The sequence below is a fragment of the Leptosomus discolor genome, chromosome 2 (assembly GCF_034619465.1).
Source record: "Leptosomus discolor isolate bLepDis1 chromosome 2, bLepDis1.hap2, whole genome shotgun sequence".
Classification (NCBI taxonomy): domain Eukaryota; kingdom Metazoa; phylum Chordata; class Aves; order Leptosomiformes; family Leptosomidae; genus Leptosomus; species Leptosomus discolor.
The window spans coordinates 81,940,683-81,961,665 of record NC_141392.1 but is presented as its reverse complement, the minus strand read 5'-3'; the positions used below and the strand labels follow the sequence as shown (position 1 = coordinate 81,961,665).

The 20,983-nt window shown below is 42.8% G+C and overlaps 2 protein-coding genes across 3 annotated transcripts in view; both read right to left on the bottom strand.

Annotated features, from left to right (window-relative positions):
* Positions 1–2,850: 2,850 nt before the first annotated feature.
* COQ3 (coenzyme Q3, methyltransferase) lies at positions 2,851–9,462 on the bottom strand. The gene is made up of 7 exons (XM_009947177.2): positions 9,455–9,462; positions 9,234–9,374; positions 8,729–8,881; positions 8,467–8,566; positions 6,612–6,854; positions 5,293–5,452; positions 2,851–3,861 (listed from the first exon to the last, which is right to left on the bottom strand). The coding sequence occupies exons 2-7, from the start codon at positions 9,284–9,286 to the stop codon at positions 3,665–3,667; spliced, it is 906 nt and encodes a 301-aa protein (XP_009945479.1). The 5' UTR covers positions 9,287–9,374; positions 9,455–9,462; the 3' UTR covers positions 2,851–3,664.
* Positions 9,463–13,298: 3,836 nt separating this feature from the next.
* Positions 13,299–20,983, bottom strand: part of PNISR (PNN interacting serine and arginine rich protein) — a 30,078-nt gene continuing 22,393 nt past the window's right edge. Inside the window, exons 9-12 of one of the 2 annotated variants that reach the window (XM_086482450.1) lie at positions 20,798–20,851; positions 19,348–19,518; positions 15,538–16,639; positions 13,299–15,289 (exon numbers count right to left, since the gene is read on the bottom strand). In XM_086482450.1, the coding sequence (XP_086338576.1) occupies positions 15,259–15,289; positions 15,538–16,639; positions 19,348–19,518; positions 20,798–20,851 (1,358 nt within the window). In that variant the 3' untranslated portion in view covers positions 13,299–15,258. The remainder of the gene's footprint in view (positions 15,290–15,537; positions 16,640–19,347; positions 19,519–20,797; positions 20,852–20,983) is intronic. The other variant, XM_086482451.1, reaches the window with a different exon arrangement.

The following is a 20,983-nucleotide window of genomic DNA, read 5'->3' as shown; positions in this document are numbered from 1 at the left end:
GCACAGGCAGTAAGGGAAAAGCAGTTTTGAGAACTTCAAAGGGGAGGTGATGGGGAAGAGAAATTATGCTTTTGCATTTTTCCTTTTAACAAGATACTGCCAGTAATTTTAGTAAATAAATGCTAACTCAAGTCAACACTGTTGCAGTTTTAGGGTGCAAGTTGTTCATACCAGTGGGCATCTTGGGATAGATAGCGAACAAGTTTTGCTCTAGCTTATGCTCCTGATAAAAGGGAATTAAATGTGAATTCCTTTGCATGCAGCAAGGTAAGAGATCCTCTGCAGAAACGTGGGGAGCACCACGAATGAGGGAGCTGGCAGCTACTCACGGTGACCAACATTCAGTCTGAAGTGAGAGGAGCCCACCTTTCCTTCCCAGGAGCTCAGCGAGGGGGTATGCATTTGGAACGAGGCACTGGAGGTGAACATGCAAAAACAAGTGGGAGGCTGTGAATACCTGGACTGTTACGCTTCAGGCTGACGCAGAGCCACTCTCCCAACCATCAGTAGTTCCTCTTCAATAGCAAACTTGAACCTGGCTGCCCGCCGTACCTTTGCTTCACACTTCTCGTCTCCATCAGAATCATATTTCTCTTCCAGGCATCACTCTGCTTCCTTCTACCATTTCTGACTTCAATGCTGCCCCCATTCCGGGCACTCCTGGGTGCCTCTCAAATCCCTGCAACTACAGTATCAACACTCACATGATGATTCATGTTCTGTCTTACTTTTTCTCCTCCAGTCGCCTTCATCAGGCTGGCTGATTACAGAAGCTGAGCCTTTTGAGTTTTGAACCTCTAAACGGCATGCAATTACTCCTTTCAAGCATTTCTTAGAAGAGTGTGGAAAATACGCTTTTTTTTTTTTTTTTTTAAATTAAAGCTGAGATTTCAAAATAATGACAGAACTTGAGAAGTCATTTTCAAAAAAACTTTCTACAAGACAGTCTTTATTCTTATCTCTGCTCACAGCCACTACACATTTCCTTTCCCACAACTTTTTCCTTCCTTTTTTCCATTCCCTAGGAACTTGACTCAGGGTGTTTGTAGAAACATATGTAAAGAAATTGTAAAGTCCTGCAAAAATGGCCATGAAATGTCACTGGACCACCAGGAACAATGGGCAACAAGACAGCGTAACACGACATCATGGAAACTTTAAGTTCTGTTTTTTATTTAAAAAGGAAATTAAATGCAAATCTCCGAGGAAGATCTCATACTACTCAAATCTGGCTTAAGTGCAATTAACATTTCAATTATTATCTGAAAGTGCCTTCCACAGAAACATGGAGCCAACCTAAAAGCCTACTGCCCCACCTTCTCCCTGGCCATGTGCTCTCACTGCTTACCCTCCTGGCTGGCACTAGTCCTCAACAGCAGGAAAATTCAGCTCCCTGAACAGCGCAACCCCCACCAGCACCCCAAAGTGGAAGATTTACAACTCAGACAAGCACCAGTCTCAGCGAAGGGCTGGAACTGGGACCACATGGAGCAATGGGGGGAAAATGAGACAATACGATGAGCCACAACAGAGCTGAATAGCCGAGACCACCCAGAACACCACCATTTGCTCTGTTGGATTTTTTTGGCCACATCAGCTCCTTGCTCTGATTTGTTGTTACAGAAACAAATGCTGAGAACAGGATCTACAACCAGAACTAAACACAGAGGCTGAAAAAGAGCAAACCCAAAATACGACACTTCCCTAATTTCAAGGCAAGACTCACCTCTTGCCTCACCAGGTGTGTGCCTGGTGCTGCAACATTTACTTTTTTTACCTCCTCCCATTATTCCTGTCAGTGTCAAAGTTATGGCTCCATACTCATGAACAGCTTGCAAAAGGAAAGCCAAAAGATTTGCAAATTTATTTGACTTAAATTCTGTCCATTTCAATAGCACCTATTAAATTTCCATGGCAACTGGGCTAAGGAAAAGTGTGAATTTCTGATTGGTTTCCTATGCAAGTTTTAAGAAAAAACCTTCTGCAGCACGAACACGTAGCACATGTTCAGTGCACAGTACTGAGTTTGATTACACTGTGCCAGAGGTGCACGTTTATGAATAATGCAAGGATTAAAAAAAAAAAAAAAAACAAAACCCAAAAATACACCTAAAAAGCAAGGTGTAGGACATTCTTGCCCTGTTTGTTACCTCACTAAAATTATCTCTAGTGCAATCATTTACTTTCTAGCTTAAAAAGAGGTTGTTTTAACCAAGACAGATGAAATACAGCCACAACAGTTAGGACACTCCACCAGGAGAGGAACACTGAGGGCTAGAGACTGCGGACGGAGCACATTGGGACACCTGGAGACCTGCCATGGGCACAAGGCCCTGTTCCAGCAGTCCCCTTTGCCCACACCAGTCACTCAACTCTCCCAGACTGACAGGGCTCCTATACATGGGTTGGAGTAGAAGGTCAGGTGTTTGCAATAAGGCTTTTGTCAAGACATAGCCCAAAGAAGTATTATAAGGCAGAACTTACTGTCATGGAAGTGATCGCACTAGATAATCCTTTTTAGTCTTAATACCTACAAATTACTGTTATTTCCATTATAAATTAACTATATTCTTCCAGGCATCATCAGATCCATCATGAAACTTGGATCCCAAGGCAACATGCAGATCGAGCAAAGCAGCAAGAATGCAGATGTGTAACACAGTGATTTAGCCCACCAAACCTCTACTGCAGGAGAAATGCACAAGTAACCAAAAAAAAAAAAAAAAAGGGTTTCATTTTCATCCCTGCAAACACAGCCAGGCCACCTCTACCTGCGTACCAGCTGAAAGAAAAAGGAGAGAGAGAAGTAAAGAGATACAGCCATGGATGCACACACAAGACATTTTATTTAGAAAGTTCTATTTCATTGTAAACCAACACTTTTCTTACCTGGCACTAGGACTTTAAGACCAAGTAGGAATGGCACTTCAGTCCTAGGACAGACTGCTAACATATCATTTTTCCAGTTGCTTAGTAAAATTTTACTTGCAACTTCATCTGGGCAGAGGAAGAAAGTTGAAGTAATAGGCACAGACACAAGTGAAAAGGCTTCTGACAGCTGAGGCACTCTGGCCTAAGAGACTCCTCTTCCACGGCACAGTTCGCTCACACTGACTGCGGAAATAGCATGACCCCACAGAAGAGGTTTGCTGCCTTTTTTTTCTTTCCTCCTCTCAGGGAGAACACATAATATAGAAACAAGTGTTTGTGGCTTTTAAGTGTTTCACAGATTTTAACTGAGTTGAGTAACTTAAAACACCTAAGGCATTTTATTTATTATACATCATTGTGTTTTTTAACTCATTCTACATTTAAGCTATTATTCTATGCAGATCTGAGTTTTCCTGGTAGGGCTGAAAAATCACATATAAAGTGCTTCCTCCGAGCTACTGACGGGATAATTTACATTTCCCTGTCCAACAATTTGAAACTACTTTCTTACAAAAATACTTACTCTTTAAAAGCTTTGCTCATTTCAATCGTAAAAGATTCCTGAGATAATGGGCACTTGTTTTTTTGTGAGACCGCCCTAAAATATTTGACCAAAAATAGCACAAGCATTATTAATGCAGACCGCAAGCTTGTTACAGAAGCTTTTATTACGTCCATCTGGGTAAAACCTTCGTTTCTGTTCCTGGTGGCAGTCCACCAGCACACGTCTCGGTCACACGGCAGTGCCAGCTGTGGCTGAGGGCTGCTCACTTTCCATCTCTGACAGGGCGTCGGTTGGGCTTGGCTGTCCCTGAGCCCCAGACTTCACCGCATGCACTGCATAGTTAACGCTCGTGCTCTCCATCCAGCTCCACGACCCCGAGAGGGGATTGTACAACATCCCATTCACAGTCTTGACTGAAAACCCATCTAGAAAAGAAAGAAGAAGCCATAAAGAAACAGATGTTCCTAAATATGGTGAGTCACTGCAACATCAAACCCTTTAGACCAGCAAGTCTGAAACACGCCTCTTCCCCGCAGCTGGGGAGCGGCGCTGCACAAGCTGGCCTTTGTCAGACACCACCACAAGCAGCGGCAACTGGCGACAGCGGGTGCTGCTATTGGCAGCGGCAGCAGCAGCTCTGTGCCAGGCCACGTACCCTTAGCACCCTATGTGGTGAGCCACTGAGAAGTGGCGTGCTAGAAACCCCAACTTCACACCACCACGCCTGGGTGACGTTTTCTGTAGGTGGAGACATCTTTCAGATTGACATCACACGCTTCAAAACGAAAGTGCAAGCCTATCTTTGGAAGGATTCTGCAGATTCCCCTTAGGAATGAAAAAAACGTAAGAAAGAGGCAGAAGAATGCCACGAAAGGACTCGGTGCAAGTAAAGATGATTTAGCACGCGCTGCTGAGCAGCTCTCATTCACTGCACGGCCCTGCTGTGTCCCAGCCAGATACGTGAGGGGAGGCAGAAAACAAACACAAGTCACTCCGCTGCACCGGCTTCTCCTTTTGAAGGGAGAACGGAATGAACCACCAGCATGTGAACTGGTATTAGTCATGTTCCTTACGGCATCACTGCAAGGTGCCAGGAAAAGACCCTGCCAAGAGAACAGCTCAACTCACAGGTCAGCTTCTTTACAGTGCACTAAAGCAAAGGGAAATATTTGGTGACAGCATTTTAAAACATCTGCAGGAAAAGAGGGCAATGGGCAGAACTCTTCCCAGCTCAGTGCTTTGTTTATTTTAAAAGCAATCAAACTAGGGCAATTTAATTATTTCTCCACATCAGTAACACAGAGTTGCTCGAGAACTAATGAATTTGTGGTAGGTTTCATCTTCATATTTTTGAAGACATCTTTTATTAACATAATATGAATAAAAAACCATGGAGGGCAACCAAAAATAAAAACACCTTCTCCCAAGGGGAAGATGACAAAGAATGCGGTTGGTGGCAGCGGTACAGCTCTGGGGTGCCAACACAGTTGTTATTCTCAAACCTGACCGTGAATGTATGAACCACTTCAGAGCATACATTCTGTCACCAGAACAGGATGGAAAACCTTGGAATTTTCATCTAGGCTGTAAACAGAGGGCGGCTGTAACAGTGATTTTGTTTGAGTAATCTCTCCATTCTTCGTACTCTACTTAGTTTATTTGTTTTATGCAAAATCGAGCGAGCAGTAGTGTCCTTAAACCAGAAAACGCATTCAGAATATATACGACTGGTAACTCACATGGGAGAGGCTGTGTACCGTTCCTTGCACTCACCCCACCTAGCTAACCCCCCTACCCTTTCTACAGGGACCACTTGGATTTCTCTCTGCATTCCCATCATCTGGCCTGGAACTTACTTGATTCCAGAAGGCGCTCCAGTTCTTCAGGGGGAACAAACTTCTCCCACTCATGTGTTCCTTCTGGTACAATGCCCATTATTTTTTCTGCAACCACAATTCCCAGGACATAGGACAACTGTGTTTTATTGATTGTAGTAATGAATAAAGAACCTTCAGGCTAATTGAAAGATTAAAATGTTCAATTAGAAGAATATTTATTTTTTTTAAAGACTGTAAATTTAATTGCATTAAACCACATAATTTGTCTATCTACAAGTCTACACGCTCAAGAGTAAGAACTGATTTAATCCCAGAACAGGTATTTACAAGTATACCATTTCACAACACAGAATATAACGTTCTAACAGTATGACCCAGTAGTCCTCAAAGAGTCACCATAATCAAAGTCTTAGGTGGTCTGAAAACCATTTCCTTGCCCAAAAAAACATCTAACAAAGTCACTTACAACATTGCCCAGGGAAACGGATAAATAAAAGTTACTAAGGTACATACAACATCTACTGTAAGAAGAAACACTTTTTAAAATTAAAACCAAAGTAAAACAGATGATACTGCCTAATTTCTGAGGCTGCTGAATGCCATGCTTGTTTTAATGACTCCAAGGTCAAAAAACAAAGCCAGAAATGAATCCTTAAGAGACTGTTTGGTAGAAATCAAGGATCATTTCTTTGTCCCCAGCAGGCTGAAAAAATCAGTCAAGCGTTCCATTCACATAACCTATATTCCTTCTGATGACCATAAGGGTAAATCAAGAGATTAAAAGAAAGCTGCTGCTTGTGTACTGGGCCTACCACCCTTCTTTACAACTGAAATACTATCAAGGGGAATAAAACAACGCCAGATTACCTCCAAACATAATTACAACCCCTTAAAAGCAATGCAGGAGCGCATCTGGCGTGATGCTGGAGCTGGAATGGAATCTTGGGAGTCAGAAACATCATTACAGTTTTGACACAGTCTAAGCCACAGCCATCCATCAGCAGCAGCACTACCTTGTCTCCCCTCAGCTGGGTGAAATCAGACACAACCAGATTTCTTAAGGTCTTGATGCAAAGCAACACCGCAATGCTAAGTAATGCCATTAACACTTTCCTAAGGCGGGGTTGGGGAAATAAATTTCCTCTAACTGTAGATACTGAAGTTGGGAAGATGCACTTGCATCATGGAGGAGAACGGAAGGCACCCCTAGAGCATGGTTCAGACTTCAGGGTGGAGAAATGAATGCGGACGTAGGTGTTTTCGCATTCCTTCAAATGAAAGCCTTAATAATAAAAGAGGATAAATACTCCCAATAATGAAAGCAAAACCTCTCTTACCTTTAACACCTGAGAGCAATACTTGATAAACATTTCAAGGTCAGCCACATGCTCCACTACTTCAGAAGCTACAATTACATCAAAGGTTTCCATATACTCTTCCACAATCTCCTCCAGTGAACTGGACTTGTACTGTATTCTCTTGGCCAGGACTGGATCAAATGACTTGTGCCGATCTGCTGTTCTAATGTTGTCCTCCAGAGGATCAATTCCAGTAACTGAAGCTCCCAGTCTACCTAAAGGCTAATAATACAGAGTGTAATTTATTCCCTGCATGAAAACAATTTACTTAAAGGTGTCTGCAACTTTGCAACGCACATACACGATGCAGAAAACATCCATCAGAGAACAAGACAAACAACAGTAAATGATAAGCTCTGATCTGGCAGTTTTATTTTAAACATTTATTAAAGCAAGAAAACCCTTCGATCTGGGGGAGGTGGAGTTATTTTTCTTAGAAAACGATATACTGGAATATACACATTTAAACTGTCTTTTAGAACAAATTGTTCTGAATCCATTTTGTTACGCCAAATAAAGACTTCCTCCACTATTACCCTCTGATAGAGGACAAATAAAGGGGGAAAATCAACACAGCACATAAAGGGGGGAAAACAATGCTGTATTTAATTACTGTCATTACTTTCTTCAACATCCACCTGTAACGGTAAATCCTCATACATTTTTAATGGTTACTTAATATATGCTTATCTCTGGGATTTTCTCACTACTGAGAACTAAACACTGATGTTTACTAGGATAGCATCAGGCTTGGCTGTCACTCAAGTTTCTCCAGTGTCTTCTTACTCATAGGTTAACACCTCAGCCATCACCTCTTTTGAAACTGAAACAGGCTGCAGAACATGACCACATGTATGTTATTCCAACCTGAAATGCACCGGTTGTTCATGCTGAGAAGGTGACGCAGCACATCAGTTTTGCCAGCCTTGTCAGCCAGCAGGCGCTCACAAGCCTCAGGATTTTGTTTAGAATAAAAAGGTGAAAAAAAGAACAAAAGAACAAAAAAGCCCCCCACGAAAACACGGGGAGAGGATTGGTTCCCTTTGTAACATCTCATTTCAGATGCTGAACAAGCTCCCAGAGTATGTCAGCCAGAGCTGTGATCCTACATTCGCAAACCATCCCTGCTCTATGACAGCAGACGACACTGTCCAGGGCCTGTGCAGCCAAAGGGCTCCACCACGCATAGTTACTTCTCAGGGCCAGGTGCGTGCAGACTCCTGGGGAAGCAGCTGAAACATCAGCCCGTGTACCAGGAGAATCTCTCCTGACAGAGGGGAGGTATGTCTCTGGTGTTTGACGTTATGCTGTGCTTTTCCCATGAGATGAAAGCAAAGGCGAGACTCCCCATCCCCAATATAAAAAAATGAAGACAGGCAATTCAAAGAAATGAACGTGTAAGAACAAGTTTATATAGAAAATACTTCTCTGGTAATGAGGGTTGTCATGATTATGTAGGGTTGCAAATTAAAAAACAGAAAAAAAAAAAAAAAGCTGTCACACTGTGACTGCCCAGAGGAATACTCAAAGACTTTTACATTATTCTTCCCCTCTCCTTTTTTTTTTACTGTGTTTGAAATCTTATTTTTCTGATAAACCTCAGAATTTCTCATTACCAACTCCCTCCTTTTCTGTAAACCACCACCACTATGCCAACCACATATTCTGTGGGGTTTGCAGAACGCACTGCACTCCAAAACATTCAGTAACTAACATATCATAAAACAGAAAAGCTCCTCCTTGGAGGATTAGAAATTAAGCAGTGTACCAGCAGAACAACTCAAATACCTCGTATGCTTTTTAATAAGAGAAACCAGAGCACGCCATCTCTTACCTCACTTAGCAGCCCACCGCCACAGCCAATGTCAAGAATCTTTACTCCAGAAAGTGGATTTCCCAGATGGTAATTACTACTTGTGTTCAACAGAGTATCTCTGAAAGAAAAGGGGTGTGATTAGGGGCAAACACACAAGGTGGTTTAGTAGATGCAATATGCAGTTATCTTAGTACTGGTAATTGTTTTTCTTTTACAATGTTTTCTGAGGTTATGCAGAAATAGTAGAGATCAAAAAACCAATCTGTCTTCAAAACCATACCTAATGAACGGCACTCTAATATCATTCATAGAATGAAGGGCTGAATATTCTCCTTCTTCATCCCACCACTTATGCGCGAGGAGCTGGAATTTTTTCATTTCCTTTGAATCCACTGATGAGTGTGAAGTGCTGAAAAGTCTCTTCACAGTGAGCCTAAATAACGAAAGCTGAATGTCATAAAACTAATACCGATATTTCATGTCAGCTGAAATATGGGAAAAACAAATTCTGCATCAGAAAATGAAAAAACTGATATTCCTTTAGGGACTCCAGTTATACTTGATTAATAACAAACACATTTTGTACGCTGTTTGGGTAACATATCTCCCAAAACAGATGGCTGCATACCTATAGTAAATAATAAAATAAAAGCAGGCCACATCAAACATTTAACGAGTTGTGAAGTGTAAAATGACTTCATGTGACACTGTCACAAGTAAAATAAAAATTGTTATAGAAAATGCCAGCCCTTGCCAGACAGGATTATTTTAGATACAATACTTACATGCTGCTTTTTATTTCAGTCAGAGAGACAGGCAGAGTGCTCCCGGATTTCATTTTCCAGTTGTAGCTCTGAAGGGTACCCCTCAGGCCTGTCTGAAAAGACAGATCAGCATGGTCATCTGCATAAATAAAAGAAAGGCACCTGAATAGAAAACATCAGCTTTGTGAGAGCTCACAGGCAAAGACCCTCGTTTAACAACGCTGCTCTAGAACAATACTAACCGCGCCAATCTTCGCACGTGTGCTCGCTATCATACTTAGGCTGTGGACAGGGATTAAAGAGCACACGCTGCTTCACCACTCCAGCACTTCTCAAATTAAGTACGATGGCATCTTTCAGAGCCTGAAGGAACTTTTCAAGCAGATGAAGTGAGAATTTCACCAAAACTGACCACAGCTGTGCGCGCACATACAGAGTCACCAACACTGGGCTCCGATTCCCGTTCATCTTACCGGACTAGGAAATGCAGAGCTGCACGCTCATTTTGTATCGTATGAATGGGCAGGGAAACCCCAGCAAGGAAACCACACGGGCGGAGCAGAGACGGGCCGGGGACACCGTCTCGGAAGCTGTTCCCCACGCCCGCCCCGACAAGGCGCGGATCGGCACGACTCGTCTCCCCGGGCGGACCGCACACTCCCGCACCAGGCCGCGGCCTGGTCACAGCACTGCCCGAACGCAGCCATACCCCGCTGCGCCCGGAGCAGCGGCCCCCTTGGGATGGTTTTAAGCCGCAGTGAGCGATAGGGGGGATCTGCAGACACCTCCGCGCTGCAGGCCTGCAAAGACGGCGGCCCAGGGAAGCGCCTGCCTGGGGAGAGCCCCGCGACCCCGCCGCAGCCGGCCTGCTCGTCTGGCCTGGGGGCGGCCCGGCGCTACTGGCCGGACTGCGCGGACGGACGCGGTGCCGCGGTGCCGGGGAAAGCCGCTGCGTGCGGCCGGGGCGGACGCCAGAAGCAACCGCTGTGTCGAAGCCGGTGGGGGGGTTTGCTGGGGCGCTGCTGTGAAGGGGCCGCCGCCGCGGGGGGCGCGGCGGCCCGGCCAGGCCCCGCCGCCCGCGGGCACCGCGCCGGGCCGGGGCCCTCCCACCCGCGCCCTCCTCCGCGCCCGCTCACCGCCCGCAGCCGCCGACAGCCCGCCCGCCGCCCACCGCCGCCCGAGGGCGCGGGTGAGGGTGCGGGCCGTCCCGCCGCCGCCCCACATCGTCGCGGCAGCCGCCGCTCTGCGCTCGCCCCGCCCGGCTCCGCTCCCAGCGCCGGGCGTGCGGCGGCGACACGGTGCCGGCCGCCCCTCGGGGCGGGCGCCGGGAAGGTTGGTTCCGCCCGGCGCTGGGGCCCGGCCTGCCCCTCAGCTCCCGCCAGCGGCCTGGCAGCCCGGCGGGGCTCGTCTTTGCCCGGCGCACCGGGCCGGCTCTCCCCCGGCTGGGTGCTGCGGTAGCCGGTGTGAGGCTTCAGCGACTGGTGCCGGGCCCGGGGGCCTCTGCGCCCGGGCCCAGTCCGTCCGAGGGCAACGCCGGCGCGTAGAAAGTTTTGTAAAATCTATGTGTAGATAGTTATTGTTAAAATTTTTATGAATATTTATATTATAAAACGAAGGGAAAAGAAAAAAAAAAACCGCAGGGCAGACCATTACGAGCACTTACTCAGACTTAATTTTTAAAATAAAAAAATTCCAGCTTATGAAGATGTGGCACAAGCAAGAAGAACCGCTGTATTCACCTTTCCCTTCAGAACAGTGGAGCCCTGCGGTGTCCCGGTGCACTGTGCACCGCAACGCCGCAGACGCAGCCCCTTGGCACCCTTCTGCCTGCAAGGCCCGGCCATATGAATGCCAGCCTGCATTGTCCCTGGGCTGTGTCACGGCACGCGTCACCGTGGCTTCACCTGGGAAGCTCTGCTGAAAACTAACACCGTGGTTTTATTTAAACTTACACCCCCGTACTCCTGCATGTTGTCCCGATCCTTGCGTGTCTTGGAACAAGGAAAGACTCCTTTAGCAGGGGCTCATTCAGATGACACAGGGACGAGCTATCAGCTTTCCGTCTCTTTTATTAACAGGTAACACACTGGACTTGCAGGGGAGGGCCCACAGTACAAGGCTCCCCGCTTCTGGGAGAGGGGAGGCATGGGGGAGAAGCGATACCCAACAGCCTGCACCGCAGACATGTGGCACGGAGCAGAGCTCTTGGGCCCCCAAGATGGCTGGGTTTGAGACAAGGTGCTGAGCGCTTCCTCCTGGGGTCCGACCATCCAGGCTGGTTTGCTACTGCCCGTTGCAGAGGCTGTTGTGTCACAGTTTTTAGGCAAAGTCCAGGCTGTGGCCCAGGAGGGACAAGGCTGCCCTCCTCGCTCCCTTGCCCTGGCACTGCTGCCCAGGGCCCTGACTCGAGGTTCAGCTGAGGGGTTTGAATCCACATGCCACCACGAGCAGCTCTGGCAGTTTGGAGCTGACAGAGACAGGGAGCTCCTCTTCCCCTTGGCAGGTCTCACGAGAAAGTCCCACGAAACCCAAAGCTGGCTGGAAGGGAGCGGTGTGGAGCAAGGCAGGGGGCAAGTCACGGAAGCAGTGCGCTCCCGTGCTTCCGGGCAGAGATGGCAGCGACCGGGTTCCTGCCTGTCCGTGCGGACGCTGGCACCGCAGGCGGGAGGCACAGCCTGCACAAAGGCAGGGGCAGGAGCACCCTCCAGGCAGCAGGAGGTGGTTTGGAATAGCATAACCAGTCATGGTTTGACTCACTCTGCCCTAATGCCAGCCTGTTTTGTGAACTGACCGTGCTCAGCGCTACAACCCTCACTGCTCGAAATCTGCCCATGTACAGGGCTCCTGTAAATATAGTATAATTCATTTAGTAGTTAAAAGTTTGGATTTTCTTTTTTTTTAAAAGAGCTAAATAAGGACTACTGAAAGGTCTCACAGAAGCTTGTCTCGGCAGCAGTTAAATATATGGCAAACCTGCTTAGCGTGCACGTGCAGTGCTTCTCTACTCACCTACTTTCCATCTAGCAAAGCTCATGGTGCAGTGGACTTAGGAGTCATTAATAACACCTCAGAGCTACTCAAAAAACAGAGCTCAAAGAAATCCCTTACAGCAAGACACATGGTCTCCTTAAGACACAAAACTAAGCATTCCTTCAAAGTGTGCTTCTGCATATTACTTATGCAAATAATTACTTTTCATTTATTTAGCAAAGCAAACGCAAAATCTGGAGAGGGCAAGCCAATTTTACATTGCCATTGCTTTCAGATCTGTGATTTTTAAAAATGGAGTAACAAGCAATTAAATACCTGCACGCTGGCAAGTATTTTACTTAACAGGGTAAGCTGGTTTTAAACTAGAGGTAGCTATTCCATTTTTTCTGTAATTAAACACAGACTTTAAGATAGCAGCAGTTAAAGGCAGCAGCCTAGACTCTTAACCTCTCCCACAAGACAGGGCCTTAAAGACACAGATTTTCTTTCCCAAACCAGTTATTATACTATATTTCAAAAAGTGTGTAGTTGCTCAACCTTTAAATTTACGGTATTTTACCCAACAACTCTTTTTTGGCCTATCCCCTCCCACAGCCGGTTCCTGTTCTTAGACAGCAGAATGGGTACCTTGTGGTACATACTGACATTGGTTTTGTTGTATTCATCTTCAGTTTTCACAGAAACCATTTTTCACTTGATTCCACACCATCCCTTATTTAATAAAAAAATTTTTCACGGGAGCTGCCTCCAGCTGTCATGTTGCTGCATTCAAAATTGTATTCCTTGCTCTCCTGCAGTGCACTGAAATACTCTTGCAGTGTTTACTTAAAAATGTAAAAGAATAGAGCAAGAACCCAATTCCGATTTCTCCAAAATGATACATTCCCACTTTTATATTTTTTAATTTAAGATCACTTCAGATGTACGGAATTAGAGACTGGATGTTATTTTAGCCTTTACCATTGAAAAACATTCGTAAGGGAGTTACTAAAACACAAAGAAGTCTAACGTATGTGAAGCTGACACAGTACCAATGTATTTTCAATTACTGGTGTGCTGAGTATGCTGTTTAGTAAGATTTCTGAAACGGTTAAATACAGAGATCGTATGCTCTTTTTATTGGCATACAGTCACTACCCATATAAGTGCATTTGTGTTAAAAAATAATTTTCATATTTACAGGAAGTGACAGAATTCCAGTTGTTGGCAGAGTATATAAAGCTTTTCATACACAATCTTTTTTGTTATTAGACAGAGAATATAAAATCTGAACTGAAAATCAATTTCAATGCACCATGGAAACTGTATTCCTCAATAGCTTTTCTTAAATTTAATTTTTTTCTCTCTCTCAACAGACACCCTTCTAAGACATCTGAACTGTTACGCTACCTTTCAAAAAATCCTCACTTTCACCAAGAGCCAATAGTGTACTGAGGTTGGATCCAGCTGTCGTCAGTATTTACATCCACAGCAATGCAAGTAAAAGTAGTGTGTTGCAAATTATGCCTTATTCTGCCAAAAGGTATGACTGCTTACTCTATGTAAAAGGAGCTAACTGGGGGCGTATGCTATTTATAACAGACTAATTATTTGTCTGTAACAGTGTTTTTGTAAACATGCATGTATTCACCAGCCACTAGCTTGCTTAATAAACGTAGAGTTAAACTGTGATTCTTTGCACTGAAGCAGTTTACTTCTGCATCTAATTTATTAAAAGAATTACACTGGCAAAAATGCTGCATAGCTGAATTCTAATTTTAGTTAAATGGATTAATCTGTTCATGAAGACATGCTTTGCAAGTTGCCTGTACTAGTGTATTTTTTCTTAGAAGCTACGGCCATCAAAGAGATCTTACTTTGATGTTAAGCCTTTTATCTTTTTCACAACTGGTATCATACCAGACCTTCTAGGCACAGATCTCCAATCTTTTCCTGAATTACTGGAAGTCGCTGTCCTAGGGCTGTGTCTTGTTGTTTTGCCTTTTTTTTTTAACCAGTATTATTTGACACTCTTGTCACTAACAGCAATAGCTCATCTCCTGAAGGAGGAGGTAACCAGTGACCTCTTTCACTTTATGGTGATATTACAACCACGAATTTAGTTACATTGCTGTCTAATCAATGTATTAGCTTAACAGGAATCACAATTCTCGTAACACTAACAAAAATAACCAGCTTTAATGTTTACTACACTCTTAATGCATGTGCCAAAATGTAAAGTTAACCTATTGTCAGTTTTCTAACGTGTACTGAGTGCCATTTATAAATATATTCCATAAAAACATCTAAAATACTGAGTCTTGTTCCTGTAATATCCCTGAACATCCAGAAAGTTCCCTCTGAAAACTGGGTGAGGAATATAGTTCCAGAGCTTAACACTGTCACACAAGATCGCTTGGTCACACATATTCCTAATGGGGTTCAGTCTGTTTAAGTATAGCTTGTATTACAGTGACCCACATTTTACACACACAGCATATATTACTTGCTAGTCCAAATAAAAAGGTTATTTAAAATCTATTACACATATCTAAAGAAAAAGTAAGATGTCTTGTCTTTGTTCTTCCACACCCCCCAATGGACGAATCTCATCGTGTCCATGGTTTACATATTTTGACAAGTGTTTTACGTTAAAATCTTTTTCAAGTACTTTAAAAATTTGTTATACCAAAAAAAGCTGCCTTTTTCTTTTTTTTTAAAGTACTTTCTACAATTTAACACAAAATTCAGGTGCAAGAACTTTAAACAAAAAATGAACTAAAGAGCTTTATTGACATCACAGTACATTCAATAGTAATTTTAAGAACATTACAGCTGAAAGAGAATGGCCTGGTTTATATTCTCAATAAGCACTACCGTTCTTGAAAAAAATGTAATACAAAGAAATCCTATTAGGTATTTAATTCTGAGCAGCATTTGGAAAAAATACACCTATTTACAGATAAAAAAAGGATTCTGGTTTCACCTACATAGCCACAATGTGCCTCTATAATGAGACAAGCCTTTTATAACTCATGGAATTTTTAAACGTCATAGCACTGGTGCCATAAATTCCTCAGCGTTTACGACGAAGAGGAGTTGTTGATCTGAAAAATAAAGGAAAAGGGGGGAAAAGTTAATTGGAAAAAATAAAAGGCCCCCACACCCACACACACTTTAGGCTTAGTAATTAATAGTTTTAAAATACTTTCCAAAGTTACTTTTGCCTAAGACAAAAAATTTAATAAATACCATACTTTATTAAAAAAAAGTTCATATGCCGTACACATGAAGACGAGTATCAAAAAATAATAAAAAAAAAAAAGTCAGACAAAATACTTAAAAAGTATACTACCTTGATCGTGACTTAGACTTGTGTTTGCGGCTTGCCTTCTTACCAGACCTTTGAGATTTCTCCATGGAGCATGACCGAATATGCTTCGATTTCTTAGCCTTCTTTTCTTTACTGCTTCCGGGTGATTCAGAACTACTCCTTGCACTAGATTCGGAGCCTGACCGTTTTTTGCTATCTTTGGTGGTGATTTTTTTGCTTTCTTGTCTGGAATCCTGTCTTATTATTTTCACACATATTGAATCACTGCGAGAGAAAGTTCTTTCGCTGTCTCTTTTTCTCTTTAATCTACTGTCGTCATGATTGCCAGCCTTACTTTCTTTTTCCTCTTTTTTGGGCTTATCTTTCCTTTTCTCCTGGTCTCTGTCCCTTTCTCTGTTCTTTTTCCTGTCTTTATCTACACCTCCTCCCTGCTCCTTCTTCCTTTCTTGATCTTTACCCTCGCTTTTATGTTTGTGCCTATTTCCAGTAGGGCTTCTACGCTGGTCTTCAGTTTTACGCCTATCCCTGCTTCTGCTGCGGCTCGCACGGTTAGCTCGCCTGTCTCTTGAACGGCTACTGCTTCTGCGCCTATCCCAGCTTCTCTCTCGAGAAGGACTCCGATTTCTTCGCCTCTCCCCTCTTTCAGCACTGCGATTTCTACTAGATCTTCTCCTCTCCCTTATTTTCTCCCTGCTCCTACTCCTCTCTCTCCTGTTTCGGTGGGAGTAACTCCTGCTTCTGCTGCGCCTAACCTTATGTGAGGGCGTCCTGCTGCGACTGTGTCTCTTCTTCCTCTTAGGAGAGGAAGAACGCGAAGAGCTGCGACTACTACCTGAGCTAGTGCTATAGGATGAACTAGATACGGTGCTGCTACTGCTACTGCTTCTGCTATTGCTGCTAGTGCTACCACTGCTAGAGCTTCTTGACCCGCTCCTTCCTGTCCTCTCTTTACCCTCTTTTTTGAGTTCTGTATCAGGTGCGATTGCATTTGGAGATCTTTTCTTTTCATGAACCATATCTGCTTCAATTTCTTTTGCCTCCTGTGATGCTGAGTTACTGTTTTGTTCTCTGTTGATAAATTCATTCATCTCCTTTGAAACTTTTTCATTTTGTAGCTTTTCTTCTGGGAAAAAAAAAAAAAAGTATACAAAAGAAAAATGCAATTAATTTGGAGTAGTCAGTCAACAATTTCCATGCTGTTACTTTCGGCAAAACCAAATTTCCAAGCACCTTTCGTAGGACTTATAATTAATATAATTAATATTAATAAATAATTAATAACACTGTCTGCCATCATACCAACTACCTACGAAACAACTTGTCTTTTTTTTTTTGTTTTTATAATTCTTGAAAAGTTGTCCTCCTTTAGCAAAAATGCACGACCCAGACGCTTTTAGAAGTCCTTGATGTTATTTCATGTTTCAGTGGTTTAAGATGAAGTTCTCAAACGAATATCCTGGAATTCCCAAATTCATCTATACACACATACTTTTTCCTCCTGCAACCTCCTGACACACCTGATTCCCCCCATCTCCTTCCTACAACGCTCCTTTAGCAGTACCTACGCTTCCTGCCTTCCTTCCAGCCCCGTTCATCTGGGTTTGAGTCATCACTGGCCGGTCGGAAGAAGTTCTACTTCCCACACAGCGCATGGGTGGCCTCTCAACCTCACAACAACGTTAGCCATACCTGTATGCTTTGTAGGCCTCGCCACCCAAAAAAGTCTTTGAGGAGTACCTTCTGCTGTAGTGACGCATGTTTATTTTTTGAAAGAAAATATCAGGTTGATGGCACTTTCCAGGGATAACTTAGATTGGTCCTAAATCGTACAAGCAATTTACATTTTTCCTTCTTTTTAACAGGTTTGATAGCCAATGAATTCCAAGGAAGGGAGGAATAGCATTAAAAAGGAGACTTGTAGATAATTCTTTAAGACTCAGCTCAAAAGTTAAGATGACAGCATTTAACAGCTAGATGGTGAAACTCTTACAAAGCAAGAAGTTAATGTCAGTTGAGATTATATGCAAGCTTGGTAGTCAGCAAATACTATAAACATGGTAAGAAAACAACAAAAGAATTAAAAATACGTTTCTTGACAGTAACATAATGAGTATCAGGCCAAGATTTTCATGTAGCAAAACAAAGACATTCAGATCCTCCGAGCATTTTCCAGAAGTTTCCAACTTTAAAAAGGTTTTCCTTATTCCTACTCAACCTAGGATCCTTTGCATCACTGGCCAAGTTTATCTCCCCTTCCCATTTTAAATTGAACCCAGAGAAAAAATAACTGACATACAACATTTTTTAGCCAAAAAATGGCCTTTTGATGTGGGCCATCAGTTCCTGAAATAGCTTAGGGAATAAAACTGCATCTGGAAATGCAGAGTGATCCAAACACCAACTGATGGTCAAATCTAACCCAGAAAACAATTCCAGAAAACAATTCCATCTGGTCCCTGACTTATTGGGTAATGCAGGCAGAAGCCAGCATATGATAGAAGATGCTGTATTGTACATTAGAAATCTTCTGCCTTTCCTAAACCCCACTACAAATAAGATCCTGTGTTTAGTATTCTTTGTTATTTTGGATATATAGAATCAGCTTCTTTGTATTTCTGCAAATAACCCCATGGAGATGTCCCCAAACTGGCATCTGGCTTCCTGCACTAACACAGAGGTCATAGACACCACTCTGCCACTATCCTTTTATACATAAATCTTAAAACACTCTGAGAGACACAAGAATATTAAGGAAACCAAAAGTTCAGGTAGTTCAGCCTTTTCCTAAGGGATCCGTATGTCTTATTTCCAGGCCTTTAAAATAAAAAGGAGGAAATCATCCACCTTTAAACAAGACAAAAATATGCTATCATAATAGCACTTTCTTTCTCCTCCAGCTTCGGAACTTAGGTCACGACTTCTTACCACTGTATTCATCTGTTGATCTACACTGCTCCTCAGCAGTGAAAGGTGACTGTGATACCTTTCTGACCTACATTATTGGTACAGAAGGACAAACCTTACCTTGTACGGCGAAGCATGAGTAAATCACACATTTATTTTTACCGTTTTAAAATCAAGCCTGCCACCTTCTCAGAGGCTAAGTGTGAACTGACTGGGTTCAAAAATCTTTCCCCGGTATTAGGTATAAAACCATGGTTGTGAAGATTCAGCATATGGAAACAAACATCAACTACACCTGAGAACAGCAAGTTCAAAGAAACTGCAGCCTCCCACTGCACATTCTGAAACGCGCGCTGCTCAAGGTTATGTAACAGAAAAGCAAATTTTTCAGATGACATGAAATGTGCGTCATATACTTAAGAGTATACAACTTTAAGGAATCAAGTTTATATAAACTGCAGTCTGGTGCAGAAAGGTGAAATTTATCCCCCAGTGACAACTGAGATACTAATAATTTTTTAAAAATACATTATCCATACACATGCATTTTTATATTTATATATATTTAAAATATATTAAAATATGTATTTATATTTATTATGTATATGAAGCAGCACTATTATTTATATAGTACAGTATCTACAGCATATAGATAGATATGCATGACGTCTGCTCTTTTAACACTGAAGTAGAATAGTTTGAGAGACACCAAATTGATTTTTTTCTTATTACAAAGAAAAGCAAACCCCATTTTGATCAAGTAGCTCAAACATCTTTGTGTTAAAACTTTTTAATTAAAGAACATTATTTCTAAATTTAGCTTCATACTTTTTGGCTTAAAATGCGTATTCTCTCCCACGAATTTACATACACTAAGCAGTAAACTCCATATACAGCAGCACAGTAAGACGACATTTTATGATTTACCTTCTAGCTGTTTTTCTAGTAGTAGTTGCTGTTCTCTCTCTTTTCTCCAAAATGCTTCCTGTTTTTGCCTGATTCTGTGTCGTAATTCCTCATCATCAGTATCAGATGATTCAGAGCCTCTGTCACTCCTCTCATCTTCACTGTCTCCTGATCCATAACCACCCAGTCCACCTGCGTGCATAAAGTCCAGTCTATCACGAGGAAAGATTAAGCTTTGTTCTTAATATTTCTGTGGGGCAAAGAGGAGAGTAACATTGCCCTTCCTTCACTTCCTCTTCTCTGAAGAAGTCACTTGATTCTGGCAAGTGCCAATGTTGTTTGACTGGTGTGATCAAGGCCCCCATATCTGCATTGATGCTCACTGTCTGGAACAGCTCATCTATTTTCAGCAAGCAACCACTGTGCTCATGGTACTTTCTCCATTGTATGGAAGGGCAAAAAAGCTCCCTGCGGAGATCGTAACAGTGCCTGCCTCTGTATCAGCAACCGGACAGAAGATGCCTGGGACCTCTCCCAGAAGACATCTCTGAAATGACTTCAGCCGCCTCCGCAGTCCAAGGCTACAGAAATTCTGAATGCCATATCACTTTCTCTATACTGATTTAGAAAACACTGCACTTTGACGGGTACGGAGATGGAACAGAAATGGACATTCTTCTCCCCTAGAGATATTAATAACTACTGGACTGATAAGAAAGATAAAGTCAATTTAAACATCTGACACGGAGGTATTTCACTTTCTTTTAGTCTGAGGTTCTTACTACCTTTATTGAGTTAGTTTTAAAACACGTGAATACTCGCGATGATAACATTCAACCTAATCCATCGGCATTCCACGTAACGAACACATAACTGATCACTGACACTGCTGTAGTATGTTTTAGATGATAAAAAGCATGTTGGGAAAGATCTTTTGCTGTCGTGTCTCAAGCTGGAATTTCTATCTCTTTTTCCTGTGTTGTTTCTGGTATGATATGGGAGCCTCTGTGCTTAAGTAGCTTTTCAATAAAATAATAATTCCAAACATTATAATGTTTTTATTTATAGACTTCCACATTACTCTTCTATCAACTTCCCCTTCTTGTTTGGATGGATCAAAATAGGAGAAAAATATAAAACAGTATTCCTCCTTCTGAAGACTGCAGCGCGCTTCTGAAACAATCATACTTTGGAAAGCAAATTTATCTAAAGTTTTTAGGTATTTCAAAATTAGGGCAAGATTCCCATACACTAACTCACACTGACTAGTCCTTTACTTCAAAAACCATCCCACTTATATCAGCAGAATCACCTGTGGAACAAACAAAGGTGCTGATAATGATAAAGTTATCGGAAAGTGACCCATACGCCTGGACAATTAAAATCTAGTTTCAAAATGCAATTTCTAGAAATGCAAGGCAAGAGTGAAACTCCCCCTTTAAGCCCTCTCAAAAATAAGGAACATACTTACCGAGTCCAGTGAGGGAAGCCAGTGCACTGGACTGTGCCAGCTGTTTTGCAGGAGCTTTGTATCACATCAACAACAGGAACAACATGTTAACACAAATAGCCACGATTTCATAGTCATGAGTCTATGGTATTGTTAAATCTACTACTATTGCTGTTCTTTGGAGGGAGAGAAGAAACATTAAAAACG